The 13248-nt window shown below is 36.9% G+C and overlaps 4 protein-coding genes across 6 annotated transcripts; all 4 read left to right on the top strand.

Annotated features, from left to right (window-relative positions):
• The first annotated feature begins 287 nt into the window (after nucleotides 1-287).
• LOC106385285 (U-box domain-containing protein 35-like) lies at nucleotides 288-6029 on the top strand. Of its 2 annotated transcripts, XM_048738153.1 has the most exons (11): nucleotides 292-2177; nucleotides 2294-2385; nucleotides 2579-2700; nucleotides 2798-2985; nucleotides 3061-3115; nucleotides 3213-3540; nucleotides 3625-3726; nucleotides 3964-4374; nucleotides 4843-5595; nucleotides 5684-5785; nucleotides 5931-6029. In XM_048738153.1, the coding sequence occupies exons 1-10, from the start codon at nucleotides 2000-2002 to the stop codon at nucleotides 5759-5761; spliced, it is 2307 nt and encodes a 768-aa protein (XP_048594110.1). In that variant the 5' UTR covers nucleotides 292-1999; the 3' UTR covers nucleotides 5762-5785; nucleotides 5931-6029. The 2 variants fall into 2 exon arrangements, with proteins under 2 accessions (XP_048594109.1, XP_048594110.1); XM_048738152.1 differs by having other exon boundaries at nucleotides 288-2177; nucleotides 2798-3115.
• Nucleotides 6030-6346: 317 nt separating this feature from the next.
• On the top strand, nucleotides 6347-7748 carry LOC106385649. The gene is made up of 3 exons (XM_013825557.2): nucleotides 6347-6670; nucleotides 6748-6898; nucleotides 6995-7748. Exons 1-3 carry the CDS (start codon nucleotides 6398-6400, stop codon nucleotides 7519-7521), a joined length of 951 nt encoding a protein of 316 aa, XP_013681011.2. The 5' UTR covers nucleotides 6347-6397; the 3' UTR covers nucleotides 7522-7748.
• Nucleotides 7749-8123: 375 nt separating this feature from the next.
• On the top strand, nucleotides 8124-8784 carry LOC106385581 (the record flags this gene model as incomplete). Its single annotated transcript, XM_013825490.3, has 1 exon — nucleotides 8124-8784. A coding segment is annotated over one exon (468 nt), but the record flags the coding sequence as incomplete, so codon positions are not given.
• A 1317-nt stretch (nucleotides 8785-10101) lies between these two features.
• LOC106387595 (uncharacterized membrane protein At1g16860) lies at nucleotides 10102-12875 on the top strand. Of its 2 annotated transcripts, none has more exons than XM_013827489.3 (5): nucleotides 10102-10416; nucleotides 10730-11641; nucleotides 11739-11894; nucleotides 11977-12188; nucleotides 12270-12875. In XM_013827489.3, exons 2-5 carry the CDS (start codon nucleotides 10790-10792, stop codon nucleotides 12460-12462), a joined length of 1413 nt encoding a protein of 470 aa, XP_013682943.2. In that variant the 5' UTR covers nucleotides 10102-10416; nucleotides 10730-10789; the 3' UTR covers nucleotides 12463-12875. The 2 variants fall into 2 exon arrangements, with proteins under 2 accessions (XP_013682943.2, XP_013682944.2); XM_013827490.3 differs by having other exon boundaries at nucleotides 10134-10416; nucleotides 10781-11641.
• The last annotated feature ends 373 nt before the right edge of the window (nucleotides 12876-13248 follow it).

Here is a 13248-nt window from a genome sequence, read left to right as displayed (position 1 = left end):
ACGGGGAAAAAATTAAATCGTTTTTACTCTCTGATATGGGTGTAAGATTATATAGACTTCAGCCCAAAATTTCTTATAAAAAAAGAGTTATTTTTCTTTTTAGACTTGGAAATATATCAAAGGAAAAAAATTAGAACAAAAAGTATTAAATTATGTCAGGAATAAATTGGCTGGTGGAAGGCCTACTCACGCGCTCTTGGCCTTATAATTTTTTTTTATTGTGCGAAAAAGCCGAGAGATCGGTCTCACGCGCTAAACGCCTTTTTGATGCGCGTTGGGTTTTGTTTTTAGTTACTTAATCAGAGTTGCTTAGTGTAGTTATGGCGAAAGTGTCAAATTCAGTCTCAACAATTTCAGTTCAACAATTTCAGTTATGCTAAATACAATCCGAACATTTTAATTTATGGACTTAGTGGTTTATATAATTTTTAATTTCTAATAATATTTCAAAAAATACTTTAGTCTAGTGGGTAGTGTGTCCTTTTAAATGAATATCATAATGAGTATAAAAAAAAGAGTATCAAAGCACGGGTTTGAGTCCTCGAATGAACATATTTTTTATAAAAAAATTTAGATCAAAACGATATTATTTTATCTTGTTAACTGTTGAGTAACTTATGTTAAAATCAATGTATTTATACACGTTTTAAAAAATTTAAAAAGTTTTTTTGAATTATAATTGAATTGAAATTGTATTTAACACTGATTATTTGTTCAGGTTGTATCTGGCATGCATGAAATTGTTCGGGTTAAAATTGGAACTTTTTCTACAGTTGTATGTGCATTGAATGGATTCATATTATCATCTTAAGTTTTATTTTCCGAGGGAAAAAGTTTTTTTTTTTCTTTTTTCGGTAAAATGTTAATATTATACCATTTTTGAATTTTTCACAATATTGCAAGCAACTTATTACACGACATGAAACAACAACAAACACAACAAAAACAAAAACAAAAACAAAAACAAAAACAAAAACAAAAACAAGTCGAAGAAAGAACCTCAAGGAGGCCGATACGAGGCAAAATACAGCTGAAGGAGCGAAGGGCCGGCTGGGGATGGTGCTGGAACTGAAAGGAGCCGGTCACGAAGTAACATGTCAAGCGCTAGATGAAGAACACCCGACGAGGAAGACACTGAGGTGAAGATACGCGAGTTCCTTTCTCTCCAGATGATATAGATGATGGACTGAAAGAAAAGCTTGAGTAGGATCACTTGATTGCTGCAGAGTACTCGACAGATAAAAGAAAGCATTATAAGTTGATCAAAAAGAGAAACTAATATCAACTTCAGACAGATAAAAGAAAGCATTATAAGTTTATAACGGTCTAAAAGATTGAATGAGTGATCTCAGTGGTCCTTGGGTTCTTTTCAGTATTTCCTAAAAAACTTTTCAAAAATATTTTATTTTCTCTTTTTTGAAAAATATTTTTGTTCTAAAATATTTTCCACAACAACCAAATAAAACATAAGAACTAATTATTTAATGTTGTTGGAGTAGTACATTGAAACGATCTTTTAAGTTAGAAAATGGGTTTTGTGATGTAATAACTTCTTCATCACAAATACAAAAAAAGTTATCTTCAAGAATCTACAAAAACTAAGACCACAATAGATGTTAATTATGAAGGGAAAAAAAGAGAGGTAAATATGTAATTTATGATATGTACATGTTATTTTATACCATAAGCTTTATAGTTTCCACACATTCAAATCAAACAAATAATTATTGAAAAAAACAATGCTTAATTTGTGTGCTTTGTGTTTTAACTCTGAAATTAGATTTTCATCCCAAAATATAACCCTTCCTAAATATTATCCATCAGATAAGAAACAATGAAAATAGAAAACTTTCTCAACCCATTAAATTATTTATTTTTTTTAGAAAAAAAACTTCCAAATATAACATTTACTAAACAAAAGTAGGAAAATATATCATTTGTGTTACTTTTTCCTTGCACGAAAAGAAAAAAAAAAAGAAGAAGAAGGAGAAAGACAACAATGTGGCTACCGAAAACAGATGCGACAACCAAAGGAACAAGAAGTGGTTCAGTTGCTATTGCAATAGACAACGATAAAACCAGCCAAAATGCTCTTAAATGGACAATGGAGAATCTTACTTCTCGTGGTCAAACTCTTGCTCTTATTCATGTCGTTCCCAAATCTCAATCTTCTTCAGGTTAATTTATCAACATTCTCACACACTAATGCTTTCAAGCCTTCATGTTTGATCAATGATTCTTGTGAAAAGTTCGAGTGATTTAGTAATTTTTTTTGGTTTTCTGGACATTGCAGACATTGAAGAAGGAATAACACATAAGCAGCAGATAGAGAAGGAAACAAAACATCTCTTTGTATCTTTCCACTGTTTTTGCAGCCGTAAGGAGGTAACCAATAACGAGTTAACCTAATGGTTAAAATTTTGAATTATCTAATAGAATTTCTCAAGGTCACAAGGGGTCTCGGACCTAAAACCTCCTAATCATTAAAAATAATAATTATTATAGTAAATAGTTGAAATCAAGATCTTATTATGAGACCGATCAATTAATCTTAAAAGCTTTTTTTGTATTTGTGTAGATTAATTGTCTGGACGTTGTGCTTGAAGATGTAGACAAAGTCAAAGCAATTGTCGAATACGTTACAGTTTCTGCGATTGAGAACTTAGTACTTGGTGCCCCATCAAGAAACAGCTTTATGAGGTAAATAAATTGATTAGGGTTTTAATTTATTTGTTGCGTGCAGCAGAAGATTAACCAAAACTAGTGTTTTCTTTTTCAAAATTTTGATCATCAACAGAAGATTCAAAACGGATTTACCAACGAGTGTATCAAAGGCAGCTCCAGATTTTTGCAATGTCTACGTCATTGCCAAAAGCAAAATCTCTTCCCTGCGAAGCTCCTCTCGTCCTGCTCCTTACCATCCATCAGTTCTCAGCGAATTTGACAATCACGAAACCACTGAGAACAAACACAAAACACGTGAAGGTTTCAATCTTGCTTGCGTCTCAAGTAACTCAACATACATTCTCTTACCTTGTTCATTTTTTCTTGTTTCAACAGCTACCACACCAGCATATTCTAGGGGACGAAGATCAGTTGATTCAGATGGTCCAAGGTATTGATTGTCATGTTAGATTACTGTTAAAGTTTCTCTATGTGTGATTTTACTTAACAATTTTTCCAAATCTTTGTTTCTATTTTTGCATGTGTAGATCAGGGTTTGTGAAACCACCACAAGGACATATGAAACTAATGGGGGACTTCTCAGATTCAGAGTCAGAGTACTCATTCATAAATGCTTCACAACAAGGTTCTGACATCTCCTATATCAGCTCTGGGAGACCGAGTGTAGACCGGTCCTCTTTCACCTACGATCTACCAGACTCGGCAAGAACCTCAAGAATGTCAACTAGCTCAGAGCAGAGTATTGGGTCAAATAGGTTAGGAATCAAGTTTACGGATTTGGGTTTTCTCAATAACGCTTCTACTGCTTCTGAAGAGAGTGGAAGAACCTCTTGCTCCTACTCGTCTCAAAGCTTGGTATACAAGTTACAATCATATTCACATTTGTTTTATTCGTTTTAGATCTTATTTAGTTTTCTGTTACATTTGTTTTGTTTGCAGGGTGATGTTGAAGCTCAAATGAGGAGACTGCGTTTAGAGCTAAAGCAAACCATGGATATGTATAGCTCAGCTTGCAGAGAAGCTTTAACCGCAAGGAACGAGGTTTTCAAATTTTCATTTTCCAATTTTTTTTTTTCAATTTAAACAAATTAAACTTAAAACATTTATTATGAAAACATTCTTAAAATAAATTTTAAATTTTATTTTAAAACAAACTGATATTTTTATTCAAAATACTTTTACATCATAAATAAAAATAAAAAGTCAACTATAATTTTAAATGAGTCTAAACAGATTCAAATCTAATTAAAATCTAAACTGCTTTAAATTCTGTTTTAGGCGACAGAGCTGCAAAGGCTGAGGTCAGAAGAGGAAAGAAGAATGGAAGAACTAAAGATGACAGAGGAGACAGCAATGTCAATGGTGGAGAAGGAGAGAGCAAAGGCCAGAACAGCCACAGAAGCTGCTGAAGCTGCGCACAGGCTTGCGGAAGCAGAAGCAAAGAGAAGACTAAACGCAGAGATGAAGGCACTGAAAGAAAACGACTCTTTCCCACGACATAGCATCGTCAGGTACAGGAAATACTCTGTTCAAGAAATCGAAGAAGGAACTGGAAACTTCGCAGAGTCAAGAAAAGTTGGAGAAGGAGGGTATGGTCCTGTGTTTAGAGGTCATCTTGATCACACAAGTGTTGCTGTTAAGGTTTTGCGTCCTGACGCTGCTCAAGGAAGATCACAGTTTCACAAAGAGGTAAAATGAAATGATTTTAGATGCATTTATAGCTAACCCCATTGCAATCTCTCCATCAAAATATTTTTTTATATATACCTTCAATTAACATTAAATCATGTTTTATGGCAAAATTATCATATAATAAAAAAATCCTAAAATAACATTAATTAAAAGTTAAAAATACATTTGTATCTTATATTTGAGCTTGGATTGATTGATTTACGGTTTAGTATTAATGAAAGTGGAGGTGTGATTAGGATTTAGGAGTTCGAATAACTCATAGTGTTTTTTTGTTGAATTTAGTTGAGAATTTTGATCATGGATGTTATTTTTTGATAAACTTTGAAATGTGCTATTTCAAAAATTTCTCTTTAAAAAAATCTAGTTTACTTGTCTTACAAGAAATAGTTCAGGGTTTTTGTTTTTATTATGCTTAAAATTGTTGAATGACAAAGTTTGAAACTCCATGTGTGTTATGATACATAGGTTGAAGTACTAAGTTGCATAAGACATCCAAACATGGTCCTTCTCTTAGGAGCCTGTCCAGAATACGGTATCCTCGTCTACGAATACATGGCCAAAGGAAGCTTAGACGACCGCCTCTTCAGACGCGGAAACACTCCCGCCATATCATGGCAACTGCGTTTCAGAATCGCGGCCGAGATCGCCACAGGTCTCCTCTTCCTACACCAGACCAAACCAGAACCAATCGTCCACAGAGACTTGAAACCAGGAAACGTCCTCCTCGACCACAACTACGTCAGCAAGATCAGCGACGTGGGGCTCGCGAGACTCGTCCCCGCGGTAGCAGAGAACGTGACGCAGTGCAGAGCCACGTCAGCTGCGGGCACGTTCTGTTACATCGACCCTGAGTATCAACAAACAGGAATGTTGGGCGTGAAGTCTGATGTTTATTCGCTAGGGATCATGCTCTTGCAGCTTTTGACTGCGAAACAGCCGATGGGTTTGGCTTATTACGTGGAGCAAGCGGTTGAAGAAGGGAAGCTTATAGATATGCTTGACCCTGCGGTACCGGATTGGCCATTGGAGGAAGCTATGTCTCTTGCTAAGTTGTCGTTACAATGTGCTGAGCTGAGAAGAAAAGATAGGCCTGATCTTGGTAAAGAAGTGATGCCTGTGCTTAATAGACTGAGAGAGATGGGTGAAGAGAGTCTTGAAAGTGTGTATTACGCTGGACATGGACCCATGTCACATTCTAGCCAAGTCTCTTATACATCGGTAAGAGTTTGTATTGACATTGAATCAGATTAGATATATATTATCTCTATGATTTTATTTTTTATTTTTTGTGTGTTGGGAGTTGCAGGAAGGTAGGAGTGCTCCTTATATATCCAATGCAGGTTCTTCTATATCGAATGAAGGATCTACAATGTCACACCCATAGGTTTGAGCACAGACAAGGAATCTGGTAAAAATATGACACTTTCTTGTTTCAAATCAAAGACAAATTTTTCTATAAAAACCGCAAAGTCTTGTTTTCTCGCTAAAACAGTAAAATCATGATCATGTTATCACTGGTATGATATATTCATGATTGAGATTTTGATCTGCAGGAGAAAAATATCAGTAGAAGAAAACCAAGAGCAATGTATATATTCAGGAAGAGAGTTGTTTGTTTGAGCTTGAAGAAAAGAGGTGTTTGGGAGAGCCAACAAAAAAAATTGAATTTCGATTAAGAAACAATGTATATATTGATAATTAAAAAAACAATATGTATATATATATATACAGTAAATATGAATTTTCAACACATATTAATGTTGGATTAAATTAACATTTTAAGATTGACAATTGACGTGGGATCATACAACGTTGTCACGTCATTTTTGTTGTTAAGACAGTGAATCACATGTTGATTCGTTCGACACGTGCAAACAGTAACAAGGACGTGGGAACCTAGTAACGTTGTTAAGTGTCATCACTTGAGACAAAAACTGTGTTTTGGTGTTTAAAAAGAGAAGTGTGTTTCTAAAGGTGAATTTAACTAACGTGTTGAGAGTCCCAGTTGAGAGGTACAAAGATGGGACAAGGTAAAGAAGTAAAGACGAGACCAGATCCTCAGGTTGAGATCCAAGAAAGAGGAGAAATATTCTTCTTTTATAGGCCAAAGGTTAACAAAGAAGAAGCTCACAGCGTGGACGATGTTCAAAGGTTATACATAGTCATGCGTCCAGAGTCCGGTGAGAATCCCGTTGAGGAGAAACAAGACCCTCTCTCTGGTAAAGAAGGTTCCGGTGACGAAGACGAGAATAACAGCTCAAAGAAAGGAGGTGAAGGAGGACACGGTGTTGAGGTAGAAGACCAAGAACACTACAGTATACGAGATATGATCATTCTCTTACTCATGATGATTTTTTTTTTCTTTTGTAGAAAGTGAACATCGAGAAACAGATTCTGTTACGATTCATAGTGATGGGTAAGAAAACTCTTCCCGATCCGAGCAAGAAGTCTCAACCTTTCTGGGGGTTCGTAGAAATGGTGACGAAGAAAGTTGAAGATGTAAAAGAAGCTCTTAAAGGAGGTAACGTTAAAAAAAATATTTGTTTTTGGGTGGATAACGTTAGAAAAATTATTTGTTTATTGTTTAAAGAAAAAAAAAACTTTATTTGTTTTGAAGAGGAATACCAGACGAAGACTCGAGGTCATAGACACAATCCTCCCGCAAGAGCTGTCGGAGAAGGAATATACAGAATTCTCCGACATAAACCTTATCCGACAAGAAAACACCATACACATCTTGTCTACAAACTCGAGTATCCATCGCCGACAGAAAAACACGAGCCACAAGAGTCGATGAACATTGAACCGGAAGGCTCTTTCTTGATCCAAGTGCGTAACCCGGAGCAAGGAAAAGGAGGGAGAGGTTCAGGGTTTAGAGGGCTGAAGAGGAAAAGAAAGGCCCAGTTTCCAGCCCATCTTCAGGCCCATTTGGGTCACACCCGGTTTGGAGCAGCCGACCCGCCAGATTTCTTGAATTATGAAGGGTGTGAGTTTTTACTGATATCGGCGTCTGATGATATAGAGAAAGAGTTAGGGGTGGAGTTGGAGTCTGGAGGTGAAGGCGATGAGTCCTCGTGCGATCTTGTGAAGACTTTTGGGGACGATGTGGATGCTATTCCTCTACTTCGCGGCACATGGGACTAACTGTGGTGGATGCTCACGTAAGAGCTAAAGTTAGATCATGGGTGATAGTTAGTAAATGGTAGCTAATGCCTAATGGCTCAGTATATACAAGTACGACTTTAGGTGGTTAACTTTTGGTTTGTAATATGGTCCTCTTGGTGTGGAGTTATGTAAATAGCTAATGCTTAAAGCATGGACGACTTTTTTGTTGTTGTTTTTTCTTGTAAAAATGGTAATGTGTTCTGTTCTCTTGGTGGTCTAAAGTGGTGTTAAATTTGTTTAGCATGTTTACTGCAAAATGCAAATGAAGAGTAACTTTTTTTTGGTAATTGTTGTGTGAATTTGGGTTGTGAATGTAAATGTCACTAGTTAGAAGTGCCTGGTATCACTAAATTGTAGACAATATCACAATTTATCAGAAGATGTAGGGAACTAAAACCATTAAACACAAGGAAAAAGGGTGTATTAGGCAAAATCATACTGTATTAGGCAAAATCATAGTATGATAATCACACTGCATCAGGTTAATCATTTATTAAGAAACATTATTTCACAATATTTTTGGGCCCAGGCCCATTTATAAGGTCCACAAAGGAAATATTACCCAAAGTTGATATAATTTTTTTCTATCTACTCTCTTACCGGCGACAGCGAACGCGAACGCGGCGGAGGAAACCAAATCAGAACAAAGCCAAACCGGAGCGAAGCAGAAACCCAAGAAACTCCCAACAGCAACGGAGCTAATCTCTCACTACCAGAAACGAGGCCTCGAACCAGCCGAAGCCTCGGTTAAAGTCGTCGAAGACTTACAAAACGCGCTCGTCCGCGTCGTTTCGTCCTCCAAGAACAACGCCTCCAGCAAGGACAAGCTTTTAACCGACGCGAGGAAAATCGACGCCATTAACGGAAGGCTCGCCGTCGTGGACGCCAAACTGGAGACGAAGCCTGGATACGTTGAGACTTTCGTGTTGGGTTTAGCTTCTGGTGCGGCACTTAACGGGATTAACGCCGTCTGGCCTCACGTTACCAGAGGCATTGGTCAGGTTTGGTCCACCGTTAAGAGTGGGACAGATCCGTCATCGGCTTCTTAAAAATGTAGGAATATCGGCGGATTCAGTTTTTCTACTGTTGTTTGAGTTTGTAGTTTAGAGTTAGTTTAAAGGTTTCAGCTTTCAGATCATTTGAGTTGAGACAGAACATCAGTTAGGAAGAAATGTATGTAATGAAATTTTATACATTTGTTCGCTTTAGGTGGTCTTGTGTGACTGATGAGACTTTAATTGTTCCCATCAGGAGCAGCAGAATGAGTAGCTCTTACAGTGGATGACAACAAAATGCCAAATTCAAAGGTGGATCGGTCCGCATAAAACATTTTAATTTGATTAGATAAACTGCATTCTACAAAAGCATCAAGACTAGTAACCACGTTTTTTGTGGGTCATTCCTATCTATTTTTCTCTTATATTAATAGCCAGACTCAAAACTGTGCTTTATATTTCCTACGTTATTTCGTAATTTAAAGGTTATCTATCTCTATGTATATGTTTTTCTCGGCTTGATTCAATCATTATAAATGGGTTGCATTATTAGCTATTACGTGTCTTTCGCTAGTCAAGGTTTTCGCATAATGCATACTAATGAATGAAATCACATGTTCTTGAAAAAAATGCTCATATAAAGAATAAATGCTGATTGAAATAGGTGATGTAAACTATTGGATCGACAGAGCTTGATTTACGGGTAAATAGATTGACTAACCAGTCGATGTGACCAATCATTACTTTTTTCGAATTTTACTTTGCTTAAAAGAAAAACTTCCAATAATTAACAAAATCGGCAAAACAAAATTAGCAAAATCATTTAGACGTACGTACCAAAGAAAACGAAACATTAACAAATCCAGTTACCAAACTGATATTATTAGCATGTGCATATTAAACACACACACACACATGTAACTGAAATTGTGTTAAGGGATTCAGAAAAGAAAAGACAACAGTTATATGAAAAATACTGCTGATCGCTGAACAAATTCAATACAGTTTGGAAATTATGTATATATTTAGTGAAAAATGCAAATTATTTAACATATTTGATCACTTACGGCCTCAAGAACGTTTGCTGCAGAATTGGTAAATATGTAGATTGATCTTATAGAATAGAAAGACCAACTAACTTTACCAAGATTAGGTGGAAAGACGATTACATAGACATGTTACGTATTTATATCAAATGATTAAATCAAGTTTAATACTCTATCTATCTGTTCCAAAAAAAATATACTTATATTTTTAATATTTTCATACATATTAACAAAACACATTAAACTATCACAATAATAAATGTATTGTTTTCTATAATTTTCAATTTTCAGTAACTTTTGACCAATAGTAATTCAATAAAGTCAATTAATTTTTTTTGAAATTTATATTTTTTTTATAAAAAACACAAAAATACATTTTCGTGAAACAAACTAAAATTAATGAAAGATTAATGATAAAATACATTTAAAAAAATGTGGACACTGAAAAACATTGTTTTCAAATTTAAATATTACAATTCCTTTTTTTTTGTCCTAGAGAAAAAAAAAAAACAGACGAGTGTCCCTTCTTCTTCCTTAGCTCAGTTTGGTGGACAAATTAAAAAAAAATCTTAGCCCTTTTAGAGAGAGAAAATAAACAAGAGAGAGAGAGAAGACTGAGACAACTCATCAGCTGTTACAGCTCAGAGATAGAGAGAGATCGAGATCCACAACACGACGGAGAAGAGAGAGAGAGAGCTCACCGGATCTCATCAGCTTCTTCCTCAGTATCCCTTCCGTTTCCGTCTTCTTCTACTACTGTCACTCCCAGAATAGCAACTAACTTTCTCGCCGTTGACTACATTTTCCCGAGAAACTCACACACTCTCCCTCAGGTACGACGAATCCACCCCTTCGCGTCTCATCAATTCTCCTCGAATTCGATTTCTCTTGACTGATCGTTTTCTTCCAGCTGTATGTTAAAAAATGGCGATCTAGGTTTGTAGACAGTTAGGGATCTGAGTGGTCCAGTGATCATCTGATTTCTCATTAACTCTCTTGTGGCGGCTAGCTTGCTTTTTTCTCCTTTTTGTATTTTTCCATTGTTGTATTAGCTCATTGTTTAGCCTGTCACGAATCTGACCATCTGTTTTCGTTTTATTATAATGTTTTTTATGTGTATAATGCTATGTGTTGTTGTTTCTGTAGGATTTGGAGTTCTTATTGACTCAACTTTACTCTTGGTTTTCTCCTTTTAAGTAAAACGAAATGGGTTCGAGATACCCATCTCACCAGCTCGGCAACGGGCTGTTTGTGTCTGGACGGCCTGAGCAGCCTAAAGAGAGGCCTCCAACGATGAGCTCAACAGCGATGCCTTACACGGGTGGAGATATCAAGAAATCTGGAGAGTTGGGGAAGATGTTTATTCCTACAGATGGGAGTAAGTCGAGGAAGTCTGGTCCCATCCCCGGCGCTCCTTCCAGGTCCGGCTCGTTCGCCGGGACTGCTCAGTCAGGTCCTGGTGCTGCCAACGCTACCGGTCGGATGTCTGGGTCTTTGGCCTCTTCTGGTGGTGGGTCTGTTTCCATGAAGAAAACTAACTCCGGACCTTTGTCCAAGCACGGAGAGCCTCTGAAGAAATCGTCTGGACCGCAGTCTGGTGGTGTGACGCGGCAGCATTCTGGTCCTATTCCTGTTCTTCCGGCTACGGGTCTGATAACCTCTGGGCCTTTGAACTCGTCTGGCGCTCCCAGGAAGGTTTCTGGTCCTTTAGACTCTTCTGGTTCGTTGAAGACGCATATGGCGTCTGTTGTCCACAACCAGGCGGTGACTACCCTTGGTCCGGAAGATGAGTTTTCCAGTTTGAAGAGCTTCCCGAAGTCTGTGTTGTGGCTGGTTGTTCTTATTTTTATAATGGGGTTCCTTGCCGGAGGCTTCATTCTTGGTGCAGTTCACAATCCGATGCTCCTCATCGTTGTTGCGGTCTTCTTTACAGTTGTTGCTGCACTTTTTATTTGGAATAGTTGTTGGGGGAGACGTGGTATCACGGATTTTATTGCTCGTTATCCTGATGCTGACCTTCGAACTGCCAAAAATGGTCAATTCGTGAAGGTCACTGGGGTAAGTAGTTAGTTGAAGAATGACATTAGCTATTGAATGCATCTTTAGTCATGGTTTGCTATGTTTATGATCTTGATTCACTTTCTATTATTTGAAGGTGGTTACCTGTGGTAATGTGCCGCTGGAGTCATCCTTTCAAAGAGTTCCCAGATGTGTGTACACATCCACATGTCTATATGAGTATCGCGGATGGGGTTCGAAGCCAGCCAATTCTTCACATCGTTGCTTCACATGGGGACTGAGATCATCAGAGGTTAGTGATTCCCCAATGTTATACTATCTGCCTCAGTCCCATCAAAAGATATCCTTAATAAAGTTATACCGTTATGTGGCAGAGACATGTGGTGGACTTTTACATATCAGATTTCCAATCTGGGCTAAGAGCCTTAGTCAAAACCGGAAATGGTGCAAAGGTAACACCTCTTGTAGATGATTCTGCTGTCATCGATTATAAGCACGGAAGTGAGAAAATGTCCCCAGATTTTGTTCGGTGGTTAAGGCAGAAGAATCTATCAAGCGATGATCGAATAATGCGACTAAAAGAAGGGTAACAAACAAATCTTTTTCATAAAACAAAGTATTAATAGAAGCTTCGATCATGAATCTCTCTGTTGGGTCTCAATATCAGGTATATAAAAGAAGGAAGCACAGTGAGTGTGATCGGAGTGGTGCAGAGAAATGATAATGTGTTAATGATAGTCCCATCATCTGAGCCAATTACAGCTGGTTGGCAGTGGAGTAGATGCACTTTCCCAACAAGCCTTGAAGGAATCGTATTGAGATGTGAAGACTCATCGAACGTTGATGCAATACCGGTTTAAGTCCATCATCATCAACAACATCAGAGTTTTCTGGTACCTCTGTTTGGTGGTGGTTGGTTGGTTGGTTTGCCGGTAGTATGTTTTTCTTTCTTTCATTATTTTCTTTTAAATTCATTTTTTTGTTCTCCAGAGTTATTGTGGTTAAGGTGATGGTGATGGGATGGCGATAGTAATGAGTGTGGTTTCATATTCCTAAGTTGAGCTAATTGTATTCTTCTTGTTTACATTCTGGTTTGTATATCTCTTTTAAGTAAATTCGTTTTCAGTAGGACTTGTGTACCAAAAGTGTCATCTTAGGTTCAAAACCTTTCATTGTGTGAAAACCAAAACTCATTTGGTGTACTTGTGTAACTCAATTGTTTTATATTGATGTTATATGCTATGCTACTTCGTGTAGTTCAGCAAATAAATTATTTCGAGTTCCACTTTATGTCTGAAGTTCTGTCATTCCGACAACTTTTTTCTTTTAATCATTTCGTTGTTTTACATCTTGTATATACAGTATTTTATTTTCTAATAATAGAAAGTTGCACAATTTTAATGTTGTGCATCTATGATGTAAATTTGTGATTAATTGGTCATGGAAATGAAAGACTGATTTTATTGAGAAGGAAATTTGAAATTTAGAGTGTTTTACAGACAACAAAAACGTAAACCTACAAACTCAAATAACAAGAATCTTCCTTTTAAATCAGAAAGTTAACTGAGAAGTTTTTTTCCCCTAACCAACGCATCTCTGATCCATTTCCGTTGGCCAAATATCTTCTTCCAGTTTTCTTCAGAGAA

This window comes from Brassica napus, chromosome A8 (genome assembly GCF_020379485.1).
Source record: "Brassica napus cultivar Da-Ae chromosome A8, Da-Ae, whole genome shotgun sequence".
Classification (NCBI taxonomy): domain Eukaryota; kingdom Viridiplantae; phylum Streptophyta; class Magnoliopsida; order Brassicales; family Brassicaceae; genus Brassica; species Brassica napus.
The sequence above is the reverse complement of the archived record's forward strand: the minus strand, read 5'-3'. Positions and strand labels throughout refer to the sequence as shown.